Raw genomic sequence first — 17,568 nt, forward strand, 5'->3', positions numbered from 1 at the left:
TTTGGCTGACACTCGCTGGGATACACCTGTCCTATAACATAGGAGCAGACGTGGTGGACCCTTATTATGCCCAGACTTTTTTATGGAGCTCAGGACGATCCACACAACAGGTACTGTGCCTTCTACCCCTTCTATAGGACTTCGCTTTCTCCCATCCTGAATGGATCCTTGCCTTCCCTGGTCTTGATCCATATGCAGTGATCCCCCTTCCTTGCCCGTCTGTTCCTACCTCTCTGTCCCTGACTGTACATTCAATTTTTAGCCCTACTAAATTGACTTTTATGGCAAGTTTCGGCCCCTCATGACACCTGGGACATGGACTCAACCTTCGTCATCCTGTTGTGCTCTCCGTGTTTGCTATCCTGGGGGCCTAAGCCTGGGGGTCTCACTCCTCGCGCTGCCGCTAGCTCTGCAGCAAATAATCGCTCCTCTAGATCCGAGAGTCCACACGGGCCTCGGTATTTTTGATGCTAACTGTACTGTTTGTTCTGGTACACAAGAATGGTTTCCCTGGTCTGTCCGGCTATGGTTTGCCTTGACTGCTTATTGTCGGTCGGGCGGCTGGGCCGGCCATGCCGGCCACCCCAGTGTGTTAAGTTTTTTTTTCATTTGTTTTATGTTTGTTTGGTTTAATGTTCTCAATTGGTATTGTTCTATTGCAGAGTACTGTAGGTGTCTATTTGAAGATATGGGTGTTCTATGCTGTGTTGACCTATCAGGTGGTAATGTGCTGCTGGGGACCCGGTGGCACGTGGTGCAGCCCATTCTCCTGTTCGCTTTGGGCAGTGCTGGCGGTGTCACGGGCCCCCCCACCTGTGGGGGGGGGGGTACGGGATAGCCTTGCGTGGGCTCAGGGCGACGGGGATGTTGATATTGTTACCATGGTGATGTGCCTACTTTGAAATGTATTACGTGGAATGTGAGGGGGATTAGGGCTAGACCCAAATGCAATGCAGTCCTTTCTTGTCTCAAAGCACAGCGGGCAGAGATTATGGTGCTGGTGGAGACGCATTTTACTGGCCAGCTGATGATGTCCTTAAAGAAACCTTGGGTGGGATGGGTATATGAGGCCCAGCTCTAGGGGGTGGCTATATTGGTAGCTAAGACGACGCACTTCACCTTACTACTGCTTAGATCTGACCCCCAGGGCAGATTTCTGTTTTTGCATGCTAGGGTGAACGGCTTGGAATTGCTGATAATGGCGTTTTATGCCCCCCTGTTTCAGTTTGCGGTCTTGACTGAAGGGCTGGCTTTCATGTCCCAGTTCCCCACTGTTCCAGCGATGTGGCTGGGAGACTTTAATAATGTAGTGAATAGGGACCTGGACAGACTCCTGACGAACCCTCCCGATGCCCCTGCCCACTCGAAGACCAGATTTGGCAAACTCCTCCTTGATCTGGCTCTAGTGGACACTTGGAGACATCTACACCCCTTAGATAAGAGATGCTCATGTTTCCCGACGACGCACAATACAATGTCACGGATAGACCTTATTTTAATCTCCGACACCCTCCTTCCCATTCTGGGTAACGTCGGGTTTAACCCTTGTATATTGTCTGACCACCCCTTCTACTGGATTGAACTTAGACTTGCCCCACCTTCCTACATGTAGAAGCTTAACCCCTTTTGGCTGTCAGTAGTTCCTGACTTGGAGGAGGCAGGCACTTCTTCACTGCCCCATTCGGGGTGGTATGGGATTCATTTAAATCCCATGCTCGTATGTACTTATCCCAACATATTTCTAGATATCGGAAAACGTTGGCTGGGGTAATTGAACAGGCAAAGCACTCTCTAGCGACCGCGGAACATGAATTCACTAATGATCCCTCCCCCTCAACAGCAGCTCAGTTGAAGTTACAGACCAGGGTAGTGAATGGTCTTCATTTTGAAAAAGGCAGAGAGGAAAATCTTCTACAACAAACAAAGGTTCTACGAGTGCGGAGAACGGGCGGGGTGCCTCTTGGCCTACTTGGCCCACAAACCATCGACGGTGGTCTCCCTCCGTACCTCTTCGGGAGTTCTGCCGTCAGACCCCGAGGGCGGAGATTGCTAAGCTGTTGCATGGTATAGATCTTCCCACTCTCACACCATCTCAGGTTGAGATGTTGGAGGCCCCCATTACCACGGATGAGATAGCGAGGGAAATGTCCTCTCTTAGCTCATCTAAAGCGCCTAGCTCGGATGGCCTTCCCCTTGAATTTTATGTGACTTATAGTGAAACCCTGGTCCCTATAGGCTTCAAGAGTTGTTTACATACATATTCGACTCCAGATCCCTGCCCCCTTTGATGAGCGAAGCCTATATAGTGCTTATTCCTAAGCCGGGTAAGAACCCAGAGCTCCCAGAATCATATCGCCCGATATCCCTACTTCAACTGGACATTAAAATCTTGGCCAAGGTCCTGGCACTGTGTCTGAATACCGTTATTCTCACATTGATCCATCCGGATCAGACGAGGTTCATGCCAGCTAAAAACGCAGCCTATAACCTACGCAGGCTTCATATGAATATTCAGGCTTGTCATGATCAGATGGGGGTCCAGAGCTGTGGTGTCTCTGGTAGCCGCTAAGGCGTTCGACTCAGTCGAGTGGGAGTACCTTTGGGAATGTGACGCGTTTCGGGTTTGGGCTCCGTTTTGTTCAGTGGATTTGTCTCCTATACCAGAGCCCATGCGCCAGGATATTGGTCAATGACAGGGTGTCTGACCCCTTTCCTCTGTCCAGGGGTACACGTCAGGGGTGCCCCCTGTCCCCCTTGCTGTATGCTCTGGAACCTTTGGCCTCTTCCCTCAGAGCACACCCAGGTATCCAGGGCTTGCGGCGAGGGGATCTGGTAGAGAAAATTAGTCTCTATGCAGACAACATGTTGTTATATCTAGCTGATACAGGTCCTTCCCTACAGACAGCCCTTGAGACAATTCAGACCTTTGGCAACTATTCTGGCCTGAGGATTAACTGGGATAAGTCCCAGATCGTTCCCATAGACATAGGCGTTCCCTCTGTGATCCAGGCATCCTCCCCACTCCTTAGAGTTCAGCTCCTTGAAATATCTTGTAATCATGATCTCCGGCTCACCGGAAAGACTTTGTTAAGCTTAACATAGAGCCTCTGATACAACACCTTAAAGCCAAAACTCAGAAATGGGCCAAATTACCCCTTGGCGTCATGGGTCGGATTAATCTCATTAAGATGTTCCTCCTTCCCAAGTTTCTATATGTCCTCTGGCATGCTCCAGTCTATCTACCTCTTAGACTCTTTAAATCTATTGAAGCCCTTCTGAATTAATTTGTTTGGGGTACTGCCCGTCATAAATTATCCTGGCAAACGTTGAAGAACCCAACTGAGCTGGGGGGCGCAGCTTTGCCCGACTTTAACATGTATTATCTGGCGGCGCAACTCTCCCACTTTTTCTACCTCAATAAACAGGATAAGAATCGCCACAGGGCCCTGATATACTCTCAGTATGACACTGAGAGCTCTCACCCCTTTCAGATTATCCTAAGGGACTGTTGTACAATCATTGTAGGGTTTGGGAGGTGGTGAGGCGAAGACTGAATGTGTCACATACCCACTTTCATACGCCCCTATGGGACAACCCTGGCCTACGTGAATTGCTGACCGTACCTGACCATGCTCTGTGGCTCCACTGGGGGGTGAGGTTTCTGTCAGATGCTTATTGTAATAATGTCCTAAAGTCAACAATTTAAGGACAACTTTGGCCTCCCCAACTTAATGTACTTTTGTTTCCTCGAGCTCCGCCATGCCCTCCAGACTCAATTCCGAGATGCCCCCCCCCCCTGATGTTGACCGGTTGGACATTCTGGGTGTCCTGACGGGTCAAGATTCCCGTAAACTTATTTCAATAATTTACAATTCCCTTCTTCGCACATCCGGGGTGACTCTCGCATTTCAGCTGAAAGACCGCTGGTCGGGGGATGTGGGTGGGCTGGAGGACGACGAATGGGAGAATGCACATGCAAGAAGGTCTCGACCAGGCTCTCTGACCAGTGCTCGGGGATTCCTTGGGGGTCACAAAAGATATACATGTCCAAATTACCAGACGGGCCGTTTGAACCCAGAACGTGGGCCACAATTGGCCCGCGGGCCAGACTTTGGACATACCTGGCTTAAGTAATCCTCTCGACATAGCAAACAAGTTTAGTGACTTCTACGCCAAACTCTACAACCTTAAAGATTCAGACCCAACAACATCTTAAATTTCCTTTTGACCATTCACATTCCCTCTATATCCCCCACATAATGCAAATCCCTCTCAGCACCTTTGACTTCAGAGGAAATCCTCAAAGTTATAAAAAAAAAAAAACTCCCCTTGCACAAAGAATACTATAAACACTTCTCTACCCTCCTCACCTTTGCAACATGTATAACAAATTTGCGTCAACAGGCATTATCCCCACAGTAAGACACCGGACAATCATGCCAATTACTGCCCAATTTCGCTCCTGAACACAGACACAAAATTATATGGAAAACTCCTAGCCCAACATCTTTCTGCGGTTATCCCCCAAATTATACATCCAGATCAGATTGGGTTTGTACCAGGCTGACAAGCATTGGAGGGTACTGGTACGCTTCATAGATCACATACAATGGATGGAGTAAAGGCACACACCTTCTCTCTTCCTGTCTGGACACAGAGAAGGCATTCAACAGGGTCCATTGGTCCTATGTGGAAGCGGTGTAAGGAAGATTCTTATCGGCCATACTTAGCCTTTATACCCACCCTAGTGCACGGGTCTGGACCCCTGTCCAACAAGGTGGTTTGGGAGCACCCAAGATCCTGGCATAATATTGTGCAAAAATCCTAGACCAGCTGAAAGAGTGGTGGAAGACTGACAACCAACCAACCTGTAAACAGATAGAATCCTTGCAACAAACTCCTCCTTGCTGCTTCCCTGCTCAACCATAAAACGATACACCATCCCTTGGGCACCATAACTGATTTCATATATACAATTATACATACACACAAGCAGTGTTTTGATTGTTAACAATTGGACTTCATCAAAACATCTACAATTAAAAAAAAAAACACTACTGTTTTTATCTATCTACTATGCAAGCTGTGATTGCCTCTATAATGCATGTGTGTGTATGTATATATATATATATATATATATATATATATATATATATATATATATATATATATATATAATGTGTGTTTGACATGATTCTCACAAAACGTACGTTGAGGCGCCTCCGGTCACACTAGTTCCAGATCCTAGCTTCTGGTTTCTCTCCCAGCACGAGTGGAACACACGCCAGATTAGACGTGAGCCCAGTGGTGAGCAGCCCCCATATTGAAATTCATGCTAGTTATCCTCAGTGATAAGCCAAGACACTTACAAATGTAAGCAGGCACTATGTTGTTTGTACAAGTTTTATTTAATAAACAGTATTGCGCTATGGATTGCCCCTTTGTTTTCCTTATGAGATAATTAACCAAGGGTTCCTATCAGAATTTCCCTACAGAGCAATAGACCTTTTTAATTAAATAGGTCATATTCATATGGTGAGCAGTTTTCTTATCAATGCACTTTTGAGGGTGTTTTAAGTTTATGGTGAAGGATTTCTTTTTATTTCTGCTATAAAGATTTGAGTCAATATGGACTTGTATCATGTCTTTTGCTAAAATTATTTACATACAGTAGGTGCACGCGATATTGTGTCAATCTCGCTCCCTTTCTCGGCGAGATTGAGCACCTACGAGCCCCATCGCGGGAGCCAGCGCCGAGCTGGCTTGCCACGATAGAGACAAAGCCGTCATAGAAGCGACGGGAGATCCGACTTGGATTCCTGCCAATTCTACACGTGTGCGGCGTTTGTTATGAATCCTGAGGGGGAAGTCCCCGCCGGATTTTAAATAAAAATCCGGCATGGGTTCCCCCCTCAGGAGCATACCGGGCCCTTAGGTCTGTTATGGGTTGTAAGGAGAGCCCCCCCTACTCCGAAAAAACGGCGTAGGGGGTCCCCCTACAATCCATACCAGACCCGTATCCAAAGCACGCTACCCGGCCGGCCAGGAAAGGAGTGGGGACGAGCGAGCGCCCCCCCCCCCTCCTGAGCCGTACCAGGCTGCATGCCCTCAACATGGGGGGTTGGGTGCTCTGGGGCAGGGGGGCGCACTGCGACCCCCCCACCTCAGAGCTCCCTGTCCCCATGTTGATGAGGACAGGGCCCCTTCCCGACAACCCTGGCTGTTGGTTGTCGGGGTATGCGGGCGGGAGGCTTATCGGAATCTGGGAGCCCCCTTTAATAAGGGGGCCCCCAGATACCGGCCCCCCACCCTAAGTGAATGGATATGGGGTACATCGTACCCCTAACCATTCACCTGTAGGAAAAATGTCAAAGTTAATAAACACACCACACAAGGGTTTTTAAAATTATTTATTTTTCTGCTCCGGAGGCTCCCCCTGTCTTCTTTATTAGCTCTTCTACCAGGGGGAGCTTCTTCTTTGACGTCTTCGGGTGGGTGGGGGCCGCCGTCTGGTTCTCTTCCACCGCCGGGGGGGGGGGGTCGCTTTTAAAAAAGCCCCCACCCCCCGGCGGGTTTCCTCCGGCGTCTTCGGCGGGGGGGCTTCTTCTTCCGCTATCCCGACGGGTCTTCTCCGCTATCCGGGGGTCTTCTCAACTCTCCGGGGGTCTCCTTCTATGTTCGCCGCTCTCCGCTGTTGACTCGGCGCACCCCGGTTCTTCCTCCAGCTGTCCGGTGCCTTCTCCTACAGCTGGAGGAAGAACCGGGGTGCGCCGAGTCAACAGCGGAGAGCGGCGAACATAGAAGGAGACCCCCGGAGAGTTGAGAAGACCCCCCGGATAGCGGAGAAGACCCGTCGGGATAGCGGAAGAAGAAGCCCCCCCCGCCGAAGACGCCGGAGGAAACCCGCCGGGGGTGGGGGCTTTTTTAAAAGCGACCCCCCCGGCGGTGGAAGAGAACCAGACGGCGGCCCCCACCCACCCGAAGACGTCAAAGAAGAAGCTCCCCCTGGTAGAAGAGCTAATAAAGAAGACAGGGGGAGCCTCCGGAGCAGAAAAATAAATTATTTTAAAAACCCTTGTGTGGTGTGTTTATTAACTTTGACATTTTTCCTACAGGTGAATGGTTAGGGGTACGATGTACCCCATATCCATTCACTTAGGGTGGGGGGCCGGTATCTGGGGGCCCCCTTTTTAAAGGGGGCTCCCAGATTCCGATAAGCCTCCCGCCCGCATACCCCGACAACCAACGGCCAGGGTTGTCGGGAAGGGGCCCTGTCCTCATCAACATGGGGACAGGGTGCTCTGAGGTGGGGGGGCCGCAGTGCGCCCCCCTGCCCCAGAGCACCCAACCCCCCCATGTTGAGGGCATGCAGCCTGGTACGGCTCAGGAGGGGGGGGGGGGCGCTCGCTCGTCCCCACCCCCTTCCTGGTCGGCCGGGTAGCGTGCTTTGGATACGGGTCTGGTATGGATTGTAGGGGGACCTCCTACGCCGTTTTTTTCGGCGTAGGGGGGCTCTCCTTACAACCCATAACAGACCTAAGGGCCCGGTATGCTCCTGAGGGGGAACCCATGCCGGATTTTTATTTAAAATCCGGCGGGGACTTCCCCCTCAGGATTCATAACAAACGCCACACACGTGTAGAATTGGCGGGAATCCAAGTCGGATCTCCCGTCGCTTCTATGACGCGCTTGCTGGGATGTGCTGTCACTATTCCAGTGAGTGCGAGATGTCGTCGAGATCTCGGCACCATGTCGCCGAGAATCAGTGCGATGCTGTCGTGCTAAAAACACAATATCACAAACACCTACTGTAAGTTTGTGATTGTGTCATTTGCCATTTGATTTGTTGCACTTTATGTTATTCATACAATATTTCACTGCTGAGTATTGTTTTTGGTAGGTGCTGGATACCTCACGCATCACTTTTTATTTTGCACGTCACTTTATTCCATGTAATGTGGTCATTTACTAACAGGTACACAATTTACCGGCGTATAAGACGACTGGGCGTATAAGACGACCCCCTAACTTTACAGGAAAAATGTTGGTTTTGGGATATACTCACCATATAAGACTACCCCCTTCCTTATAGTCTTTCTGGAAGCTGAGGGGTAGCCAGAACAACCGCTGACAGAAACAGGCTTTTTTTCAAATCTCACTGTGCCATTACGTTACATGCCTCACTGTGCCATTACATTACATGCCTCACTGTGCCATTACATTACATGCCCCCACTGTGCCATTACATTACATGCCCCCACTGTGCCATTACATTACATGCCCCCACTGTGCCATTACATTACATGCCCCCACTGTGCCATTACATTACATGCCCCCACTGTGCCATTACATTACTTGCCCCCACTGTGCCATCACTTCCCCCCCCCACTGTGCCATCACTTCCCCCCCACCCCACCCCACCCCACCCCACTGTGCCATCACTCACGTTTTGCAGCTTCTGGCTTCCAGGCCGGTGACAGTCTCCGTCTGCTGCGAGCGTCCATGATTTGAAAGCCGCACCTTCTCCTCAGACTGTCATGTGATAGGCGGAACACAAATTTTTCCAGCAGCGCCTCTGTTCTGGGTTCCGCCTATCACGGACGTCCTCTCGTCCGAGGATGAGAAGGCATCCGTGATAGAAGGAACACAGAACTGAGGCGCTGCCGGGAAAATTTGTGTTCCGCCCATCACAGGACAGTCTGAGGAGAAGGCGCGGCTTTCAAATCATGGACGCCCGCAGCAGACGGAGACTGTCACCAACGTATAAGACCCCGACTTTGGATGCATTTTTTTGCATCCAAAAAGTCGTCTTATATGCCGGAAAATACGGTAGGTTTTTCAGTGCCCCCCATCACTTATTTTTTTCTAACAAAGGATGTAGACTGACTCTTCAGGCTATACAGCATAACATCTGAATAAGTATTTTGTATGAACAAGCACAGGCCACAATGGTCAATCTTGCTTCACAGTACATACCTCTACTTGCTTTGTCTACAGTTTGGATATCATCCACAAACATAAGTACATCGGGAAATTTATTCTCACACAGTTCAGCCAAGAAATGGATAAGTGTTGTCTTCTGATCAACAGATTTAGTATCTTTCATCTACAGGAAAAGAGAAAAAATAATAATAATAATAATAATAATAATATTGTGACAGAAATTGCAACAAATGCATTTGTGTTTAACCACTTAAGGACCGCCTCCTGCAGATATATGTCGGCAGAATGGCACGGCTGGGCACAAGCACGTACCTGTACGCCCTCTTTAAGTGATCAGCCGTAGGTTGCGGGCGCACGCCCGCGACCCGGTCCGAAGCTCCGTGACTGCGGCTGTGGGACCCGTGGACCCGATCGCTGCCGGAGTCCCGCGATCGGTCCCCGGAGCTGAAGAACGGGGAGAGCTGTGTGAAAACACAGCTTCCCCGTTCTTCACAGTGGCAGCTTCATTGATCGTGTGTTCCCTGATATAGGGAAACATGATCAATGATGTCACACTTCCATCCCCGCCCCCCTACAGTTAGAAAAACATATGAGGTCACACATAACCCCTACAGCGCCCCCTAGTGGTTAACTCCCAAACTGCAATTGTCATTTTCACAGTAAACAGTGCATTTTTATAGCATTTTTTTGCTGTTAAAATGACAATGGTCCCAAAAATGTGTCAAAATTGTCTGATGTGTCCGCCATTATGTCGCAGTCACAAAAACAAGTTTTATTATATATTTTTGGGGGATATTTATTATAGCAAAAAGTAAAAAATAATGTTTTTTTTTTTCAAAATTGTCGCTCTATTTTTGTTTATAGCACAAAAAATAAAAACTGCAGAGGTGATCAAATACCACCAAAAGAAAGTTCTATTTGTGGGGAAAAAAAGGACACCAATTGTGTTTGGGAGCCACCTTGCACGACCGCGCAATTGTCAGTTAAAGCGACGCAGTGCCGAATCGCAAAAAACTGGCCAGGTCCTTTACCTGCATAAAGGTCCGGGTCTTAAGTGGTTAATCACATCAAGACTGGAAAATGTCACCTCCTTCAGGCCAGGCCCTTTTTCAGCTTTCAGTGCTGTCACACTTTGAAAGGCAATTACTCAGTCATGCAACACTGTAACCAAATTACAATTTTGTCTTTACTTTTTGAGACAAATAGAGCTGCACAAAGGTTTTTTTTTTTTTTTTATTTAACCACTTGATAACCAGGAATTTGCTAGAACTATACTTACATTTTATATTATATATACAGTGGACCCTCAGATTGTGAGTAATGCGGTTAACAAACGTTTCGCAATACAAGCAATTATTTTTGTGTTGTCTCGCAAAACAAGCAGGATTCAAGCCTCTGCAGTGTGCAGTAACACATTTGGCCAGAGGTGTGGGGGCACCGGTGACACTCTGAGCTGTTCAGAAATACTCATAAACACTCAAATACTCTGTCCTCAAATGTTTCCGAGCCTTTCCGAGTGCAGCCAAGCGGTCTCCAAGTATTTTTGAGTCTCTCAGGCGCCCCATCTGGCCACATGCAGTATTGCACGCCATATAAGACAATGTGGAACAAATTATCTTTGTTTCCATTGATATATGAACTTCTATGTTATAAAATCATACAGTTCATATATCAATGTGCCATTTGTGATAAGTTTGTTCACATAGAATAGTGCTAAAAAATACAAATATAAAAACCTTATTGAATTTTGTCCACATATGATTCTAGATCTTGCGCTTTAATTAAATGCTTGCCATCCACTGTGAGTCTTTGGACAAATCCAAAAATAAATGTCCTCCACCACCAATAATATAAATGCTCATTCACCAAAGCCCGAAGGCCCACTAGACCACAAAGCGTGTATAATAATATCAAAATCTGCCAGCATGGGACTCCCGATTGATTCCTCTTCAATTTACAGATAGATGTCCCTTCCGCTCAGCGGGATATGCACCAATTACCCAGAAACAAAATAACACAGTAATCGTGCAACATGTACAATTAAATGGTGCAAAAACTAAATGAATATATAATTAGAAGAACAAAATGCTGAATTAGCATACTACAATGTATGCACACAGCGACTTCAAGTCCGCTCTATATGGTGTGTAGTGGTAAGGAAGTCTATAAATGGTGCACACTGGCAATACAGGCACAATATATCAATGGCAATACAGGTGGACGGGATAGGGGAAGGGGGGAGAGGAAGGGAATACATCCAAGCTCACGGCAGCCATCCGGGGAGAACATAAACCATGTTCCCAAAACACTGAAAAATACAAGAAGGAGGAGGCGCCTCAGGGTGCAGACTGTATAAAAGGTTTTAATGAATACACAGTTGTAATCATAACTCACATTTAGGCAGTAATAATAGGTATGGTATGGTCCCAAACAACAGGGGGCATCAGTGATGTCAGTCCCTAGGAAACCTGTGGATGTGCTCTAGATGGTACTCGGCCGGCAGCGGTGGGTGAATGGGCGTCAAAACGAGGCTTGAGATGCAGACTGCAATCCAGGCGGAGGGGGATGACGTCACAGTGATGTCATCCCCCTCCGCCTGGATTCCAGTCTGCATCTCAAGCCAACAGCGATCCCACCTCTATGCAATTCGCTGTATAGCGTCACCATGAAGCCGATCGCCACCATTTTGTGCAAATGGTTAATGCTCATAAGACCCACCGGGAGTCAATTCCCTCATAAATTTGATCAAAACTGATCGAACAGGTCTAGCCCTTTACAAATACATTTTAATATGCATAGCTGGTCTTGACCTTTATAAATACAGTTTAATATACAATCATAATACTATATCCTTCTTCATACCATACAATTGATTAAATCAATATAAAACCTCAACTAAAATACATCCTTAAAAGGATGCATCTTATCCCAATATTGCACAACCACATAATTGGTCTTAAAAAGTGTCCACCTAGTGGTCAAAAAATATTAACTTCCCCAATTCAACTCAATCCATTTACCCATACTCCACATATCTACTTTGAATGTCAAAAATGACTCAATTATTTCTGGTCTAAAAATTGGTAATAAAAAAAAAAAGGTCTATGTCTTTATACTTTAGGGTTTAAAAAAGGACAATGTATCCACCGAGTCTCACTCTGTGAGATTTGCTTGTGCATGTCACTACCCATCCGGTGTTGATGTATTTATCAATCCCCCAAAAATGTAATGTAATGAGGTGGGATCCCTATTATGCTTTATCATATAATGATAGGATACATTATGATATTTAAATCCCTTTCAGAAATTGTTAACATGTTTTCTTATGCGTGTAAACAAACAGCTTGTTCCCCCTATGTGCCTTAGCTTACATGGGCAAAATAGCAAATAAGTCACAAATCTGGTTCTACAGGTAATCAATTCATGTATTTTATACCCATTCCCATCTGAGGATGTGAAAGTTTCAATCTTTCTTATCCTTTGTGGATTTGCAGGCTTCACATCTCCCACATCTAAAAAAACAATTTCTGTCTAAAAGTTTTTAGCCCTTTTAGGAGAGTCCAATACATTTTTTGACATTATATTCCTCAATCCGGGTGCTCTTTGTATATATAAATTGTGATATTTTAGGGAGTATTTTATTCAAGGAAGAAGAAAAGGCCAATATTTTTTAATGCTTTTTTCTACGCTTTTATATTGCAAATTAAATCCCGTAATAAATGTGATGTCCCGATTTTCATTATTTTTACTTTTTGGTTCCAGTAAGTTCCCTCGCTTCAACATGTTCACTTCATTTCTGACCTTTACTAGTTCCCTTTTTGTATATCCCTTTTCTTTAAACCTTTATATCAACTTGTCTGTTTGGTCTATGTAATCATTTGCATCATCACAATTCCTTTTAATTCATACAAACTGGCCATTAGGTATAGCTCTCACCCAACTGGGATGGTGGCAACTTTTAGTGGATATGTAGCCATTTTTATCAATCAGTTTTGAAATATGTTTTAGTCTTAAGTTTGTTATTTTTAAAGATTTCCAAATCCAGGAACCGGATCACTGCATGACTCCATTCCCCTGAGAGTTTACACTCATATGAGTAATTTAAATCCCTAAGAAATTCTACCAAGTCTTTTTGTTTACCCTCCCATATGATCAAAATATTGTCTATGAATCTCCGATAAGATTTAAGCTGGGGTCTACTTTGTGAAAAGATAAACTTCTTCTCCCATTTGTTAAGAAATATATGTGCCACACTGGGGGCATATTAAGCCATGGCCATGCCCCTTATGCTGTTAAACTAATTTTGCTGCCAGAAAAAAATTGTTACACATAGCCATAGATAGACCTTCCAAACGGTACACTGATTGATTTGTTTAGGTCAGTCTGTCCTACAGCCCATTTTACTGCTGCCATTGCATTGCTCTGTTTTATATTTGTGTACAAGGACTCTACATCCACTGTGGCCAATATAGTAGATTCCCCTATTTAAACATCTTGCAATGAAACTATATAGTGTCGTTAACTATCCTTCAAAAATGCTTTCCCGTTGGCTGCCAGTGGCTGGAGAAATACATCTAAGTACTCCCCAATACGCATATACAACAAATTGATGCCACTGATGATTGGGCGACCTGGTGGTTTATCCCTATTTTTATGGATTCTAGGGATTTGGTATATTACTGGTTTATGTGGAGCTTTAACATTGAGATATCTAGCCTCTTTTTTATCCAAAATTCCTTTGTGCCTTTTTTAATCAATTCCTCTACTCCTATGTTTAGTTTTGCTGTGGGGTATCCTTTATGGTTTTTATAAGTTTCATGTTCCCCAACCAGTTTGTTCTGTTTGATTACGAGGCAGATACAGGTTGCTCCAAGTCTAGGTATGAACATGCAAATAAAAGTAATATCAGCAGTCTAGGGCTCCTGAGACACAAACTTGTACATAGACAGTTGCAGTTGTTGGCACATTAGAGGCAGACTCTGAAGGAGAATGAAATTAAATATGCTTGTGCCCGCCCCCCAGTTATCAAGGAATAAAATATATCCATAAAGTCTGACATGGTTACATAAATTTCTCTTTCAGGAGCTGCTGTTAGGGCTAGCATGACCACTCATTTTGCACATATGAGCCAAAATAGTGCAAGTGTGTAAGAGTGCTGGTCCCAAAAGAGGTATTTACAACCAGCTTAAGAAGCAGGGGAGATAATATGACCAAGTGGATGGCAAGGCACATGCACAGGCTGTGCCAGAGCAGGATACAGACTATTTCCACTACAATAAATTTGTTTTCTAGCTCTGCAGTAAGAGAAGAAGCTAGACTGAAGATAAAGAGAGAGAGAGGGGGGGGGGAAAGAGGGAGAAAGAGAGGAGGGAGAGAGAGAGAGGGAGAGAGAGAGAGGGAGATCCAGAGTGATCCATTCTTCCAAGACACTAGCAAACGAGATTGGTGCATGATGTTAGTGGGATGAGTTATATCTGGCTAACAGCTCTATTTGTAGCTCTAATGTCCATAGGTCTCTAGTGTCCAAACTCCTTTAGGCAACAGTATAGCCCTATTTTATTAGAATTAACACTGTTCTTCCCTTAAAAAACAATAATGAAAAGGCAAAAAACGCATTAAGCATTTACAACGCAAAAAGGTACTTGAAGGGAAAATAAATAAATAAAAAATTATACAGAACAGCGGTTAGCTGAAAAGCAGATATGTTCTTTTACAAATCTTCCATAATATATATTGAGGGGTTCTAACAGAGGTGACCATACTTTTTTTGTTAAGTGACAACTCCCAGCAGAACTCAAAGAAAAGCAAAATGCCTTTTAGCAGCAGTAACACAGATAAAAGCTTTTTTTCTCCAACAGCCTGATAAAAATGAACAAATCTGCAACGCACAAAAGTTCAAATTATAATGAAGTGGATGGGTTTTATACTGTGTGAAAATGCTGCCTTTTATATTTTAAGCTTGTGATGGACCATGTCTTTTGTGGGTCTGTTAATGAGGAAGATGTCAGCAATGGGCCACCAAACATGTCATTCCACTGAGATAATATGTGTAGTGAAAAGATATATCTGTGCATATATAATATACAGTATGTCACAAAAGTGAGTACACCCCTCACATTTTTGTATATATTTTATTATATATTTTCATGTGACAACAACAACATGTGACTGCCAGGTGTTTTTTCACCTTAATGCATAAGATGCATTAAAGTGAAAACATGTGAGGGTTTACAAACCTTTTAAGACAGTGCTGGAAACAAATGGTGGCCACAAACAATATTGACACTTTGGGCCCAATTTGGACATTTTCACTTAGGGGTGTACTCACTTTTGTTGCCAGCGGTTTAGATATTAATGGCTGAGTGTTGAGTTGTTTTGGAGTGAACAGCTAATTTACACTGTTCACTCAAAAGCTGTACTACACTCACTACATTGAAGCAAAGTAATTTCTCCAGTGTTGTCGCAAGAAAAGATACACACAAGTGTGTGTACATATATGTATGTATGTATGTATATATATGTATATGTATGTATATATATGTATATGTGTATATATATATATATATATATATATATATATATATATATATATATATATATATATATATATATATATATATACACACACATACACACACACATACATACATATATATATATATACACATACATAAGTTTTTTTCTCTTTTCCCTCAAAATGTATAACACCTTATTACCCATTTGCTTACTGGACACATATATCCCCTTTCTGCCCAGGCCAATTTTAAACTTGCAGCTCTTTCACACTTTGAATGACAAACAATTGTGCAGTCATGTTACACTGTCATATGAACTGTTTAGCATTTTTTGTTTCACACAAATAGAGCTTTCTTATTGTGGTAATTAACCACCACTGGGTTTTAAATGTTTTGCTGAACAAACAACAACAAAAAAAAAGATAGAACACTTTGAAAAAAAAAAAAAAAAAGTTTTTATAGTTTGTTATAAAAAATTTCAAACAGGTAATTTTTCTCCTTCATTGATGTGCACTGATAAGGCTGCACTGATAGATGGCACTGATTAGCAGTATTGATGGGCACTGGTTAGCAGCACCGGTGCTCACTGTGCGGGACCAATTTCCCCCTTACAGAACCCAGTAATCAGCTTTATTTTCTTGATCATATATCACGGGAAACAGAGCCTTAATTACGTAATGGGTTATGTAGTCACCACAGGTGATTTGACACTGGCAAACCCAATTAAAAAAAATGTTCCTCCTCTATATAACCGCTCCCAAATGGAGAGCACCTCAGTTTTTTCACCAGTGTTAAGGTGGTTGGTCACGTTCAACATGTGCTAAAAAGAAAATGCTCTTTTGATGGTCTGGCTGCGGAGACCTAGGAGCTATAACCAGATCCATTCCTCGGGCTGATATCAAAGGCCTAAGATGATTGGTATCCGGGCCTCGTGTTGAGAAGAAACCAGGTTTGCCTGTAATGTCTTTCTGCGAAGGTCTGGGCTCTGGGATCCAGACTTTGGTGTACTAATACATCCGTGGCACGAAAAGTTTCTGGCAGAGTCTTCTACAGGTCCAGGTATGAGGTTTTCGCTAAAAAAAACTTTGTAAACCTGAAGGTTGACACAACTTGCTCACTGTGATGGGTGAAAGCTGGAACTACTTTTGGTAGCTTTCCTGCGGCGTGGATCAGGTAAGAAGATTTTTTATTTATGTATTATCTTCTTGGAGTAGGATGTCTTTACTTGTTTTTACAACTGGAGGGAGTAAGTGAAACCTTGTATTTTCTTACATAGCCTTTCAGGATATACATGCTCAGTGAAGTCATAATAACATCACTCACCTCCTAACGCTGCAGGCTCTGCCACAATACACATACAGGGGTCCTCAGATGCCCCCCGGTAAGTCTCCCCCGCTTCCTCATCTCCTGTGGCCGCAATGACAGTGTGCACATTTGCGAACTTTTGCGCACCAGAAATAATTGTTTTGAAACAATTGTTTTCGCGCCAGAAACAATCGTTTCTGACAGTATGGAGACATGGATAGGGGGAGGGCCCAAAGTGGTTGATAGTGCCCGTGCACAAAGCAGGACACCTGCGTGCAGGTGCCAAGAGGCTGGTTCAAAATCCCAGCACGCCAGAGCCTTCTGTAAGCAGCATGGACACAGAGCTGTGGGCTGTAAGCATCCCTGTGAATTGAACCAGGCAAACCCAAGACTCCTACACAGCATCAGGTTGTGCAGTGAGCTGATATTTTTTTTTGTATTGGAAAACTATAGCACAACAATGATTGCATTTTTATATTGTGGATAGTACCTTTGCTTTGCAGTAAGGACTATGGCCCAGATTCTCAAAGAAGTTACGCCGGCGTATCTCGAGATGCGCAGCGTAATTGTATATATACGCCGGCGCATCTATGCGCCGTACCCACAGAGCCAGATACGCCTGAAAATAGGCTTCTCCCGCCCGACGTAACGTTTCTACGCTGGCGTAGCGTGGGCGCATATTAACGCTGGGTGCATCTGGCGCTCACGTTGATTTTGTATTCAAATATGCAAATGAGGGAGATACGCCGATTCCCGAACGAACGTACGCCCGACGCAGGCTACGTGCGGTGCGCGTAAGCTGTAC

The 17,568-nt window shown here is 44.8% G+C and overlaps 1 protein-coding gene across 4 annotated transcripts in view; it reads right to left on the reverse strand.

The window, feature by feature from the left end:
- Nucleotides 1-17,568, reverse strand: part of DIAPH3 (diaphanous related formin 3) — an 844,467-nt gene that overhangs the window by 353,371 nt on the left and 473,528 nt on the right. For all 4 annotated transcript variants that reach the window (XM_040341346.1, XM_040341345.1, XM_040341344.1 and 1 more), the window contains one exon: nt 8,977-9,106. In XM_040341346.1, coding sequence (XP_040197280.1) covers nt 8,977-9,106 — 130 coding nt within the window. The remainder of the gene's footprint in view (nt 1-8,976; nt 9,107-17,568) is intronic.

The sequence above is a fragment of the Rana temporaria genome, chromosome 2, assembly GCF_905171775.1.
Source record: "Rana temporaria chromosome 2, aRanTem1.1, whole genome shotgun sequence".
NCBI classification, from domain to species: domain Eukaryota; kingdom Metazoa; phylum Chordata; class Amphibia; order Anura; family Ranidae; genus Rana; species Rana temporaria.